Source organism: Macrobrachium nipponense, chromosome 1 (assembly GCF_015104395.2).
Source record: "Macrobrachium nipponense isolate FS-2020 chromosome 1, ASM1510439v2, whole genome shotgun sequence".
In the NCBI taxonomy this organism is placed as follows: domain Eukaryota; kingdom Metazoa; phylum Arthropoda; class Malacostraca; order Decapoda; family Palaemonidae; genus Macrobrachium; species Macrobrachium nipponense.
In genome coordinates, this window is record NC_087200.1 from 78,453,498 (window position 1) to 78,455,574 (window position 2,077).

General features: G+C 44.4%; 1 protein-coding gene across 1 annotated transcript; it reads right to left on the bottom strand.

Annotated features, from left to right (window-relative positions):
• Window positions 1–63: 63 nt before the first annotated feature.
• Window positions 64–1,335, bottom strand: LOC135218837 (dnaJ homolog subfamily C member 3-like). Its single transcript, XM_064255285.1, has one exon. The coding sequence runs from the start codon at window positions 1,333–1,335 to the stop codon at window positions 64–66; it is 1,272 nt and encodes a 423-aa protein (XP_064111355.1).
• Between the last annotated feature and the right edge of the window lie 742 nt (window positions 1,336–2,077).

Sequence of the window (2,077 nt, forward strand, 5' to 3'; positions counted from 1 at the left end):
TCTGGAACACGATGCAACACCACCAATTGGTGACAAGTCAAAGTCCTCCACCATGTTGGTTAATCAGGGGCTGTTTCTCCTGTTATTTCCATTCGCTTTTAGGGTCCTTCCTTGAGTGTTCATCCTCTTCGCTCTCCTTCCAGGTCTCTTCCTTTTTACTTTCATGGCCTCCTGAGGATCTTGAAACACTCTAGCTGCCTGTTCCTTGATGAACTCCCTGACTGAGTCGTATTTTCCTCTTTCTTCAGAATCATGCAGGAGATCGTTGGCATAGTTGACCTTCTGCATGATTTCCTCCCTGCGTTGTCGCTCTTCCTGAGACCCTTGGCACCTATCAGGATCGAACTTGAGCGCCCGCTTCCTGTAGGCCCACTCTATATCCTTCAAATTAGCCGTTTCGGCAATTCCCAGGATGTAGTAGGGGCAGCCATGACGTTGCATTCTTTGCAGGGCTTTGGCGGCTGCAACCAAATCTTTTCGACCATCTAATCCTTCAAGCTGGACCATAGCTTCGCTGTGTCTGCCAAGCAACAAGAGACACAATCCCAGTCTCAGCCTGTAGTCCGCTTGGTCGTCGGCGTCGGCCATATCCAGTACTCTGAGGAAACATTCATAAGCTTCTTCCAGGCGTCCAAGCTTGTAGAACGTGTTTCCTTTTGCCTTGTCTTCTTCAGCCAAGGCATTATTCTTAGGCTTTTCTGTTTCGTTCTTCTTCGGAAGCGACTGAACTCTGGCTTCCATGATATGGGCCTCCTTCTGCAGACCTAGAGTCTCCTGTGTCTCACGACAGTGATTTCTCACTTGATCGCGATTTCTAGCGAGAACAGAGACTGGTTCTCGCTGTGAGGTTCGCAGTCTCTCCTCCAGTTCTGTGACCATCTGGTTCAGTCTCTTTCTTTCGGCTTCATGGGACTTCACCTTCCCCTCGACGTACTCACAGTAGAAATCGTTGTCTTCAGCTTGTCTCTTCAGTTCTTCCACTTTTTGTCGGTTCTCCTGACATTCTTTCTCTTTCCCTGCGAGTTGCTCATTTAGATATTCTATATCTTTTTCCTTCTGGATTAATGATTCCTGCAACTCTGCGAGCTTTTTCTTCAGGTGTTCATTTTCCTTTTCAGTAGAGTCGCAGTCTTTACCTCGCTTTTCAACGTTGTGTTTTTCTTCCTGTAACTGGTCGAGTAAGTCCTCATTCATCTGTATTAGAGCTGCTTCGTTGAAATTCACGTCGCCGATCTCATCCAGGAGGAAAAGGTTCTCCTCCTGAACGTCTATCCAGTCCTCCTTCAAGAGAGAGATCATTTCGGTGGCGTAGAACAGGTCGTCTTCGGCGTCCATCCTGGCAGTTGCAGCAGCATCTTTAGCAATCTCGAGAGCCTTCTGGCCTCCAATGCACTGATGTGCACGGCCAAGAAGTCCTCCCAGAACAAGAGCTGGTGCGTTATTACCAATAAATAATCCGAAGTTTCGGATTCCATTTATAACAGGTAGTATCACTGATCCGGTAGGGATCAGAGCCAAATAAGTTTTTGCTTCATAACAATGTTAACTGTACCAAAAGAGCAAACCATGGTTGCCCGTTTTCTTCCACCCGATCACAAAACGTCAGAACTAGAAAATGCCGCTAGAGCTCCAAGAATTCCCCAGATCCTCATTTTCGGCTTCCGTCTTTTTTTTCAGCTTCCTGGCGGAGCCTTCTTTTGGGAGGAATTGGAGGGACTGAAGGCTCCTGAAGACCTCGACGGCTTCAGCAGAAATCATGCAAATGGAGACGACTTGAAAAGGGAGTCAATAAATGATGTCTCCGTCGGGAAAGGAACTGAAAAATCAGCTGGAAATTTTTATATTTCAGTCACAGATGATTATAGCACAAAACATTGATTTTAAAGGCTTAAGAATGAAAGAAAAAGGGGATTTTAAGCTTATTTGATGAGGGAAGCGTGAAATTCTTTAGTTCACACAAATATAATGTATATATATATATATATATATATATATATATATATATATATATATATATATATATATATATATATTTGCAACCATACATTTTGGATACTTTCGTCAGTGTCTCTGATCA

Excerpts from the sequence above, each read along its gene's own strand:
- LOC135218837 (XM_064255285.1), bottom strand. The coding sequence starts at position 1,335 with ATGGACGCCGAAGACGACCTGTTCTACGCCACCGAAATGATCTCTCTC.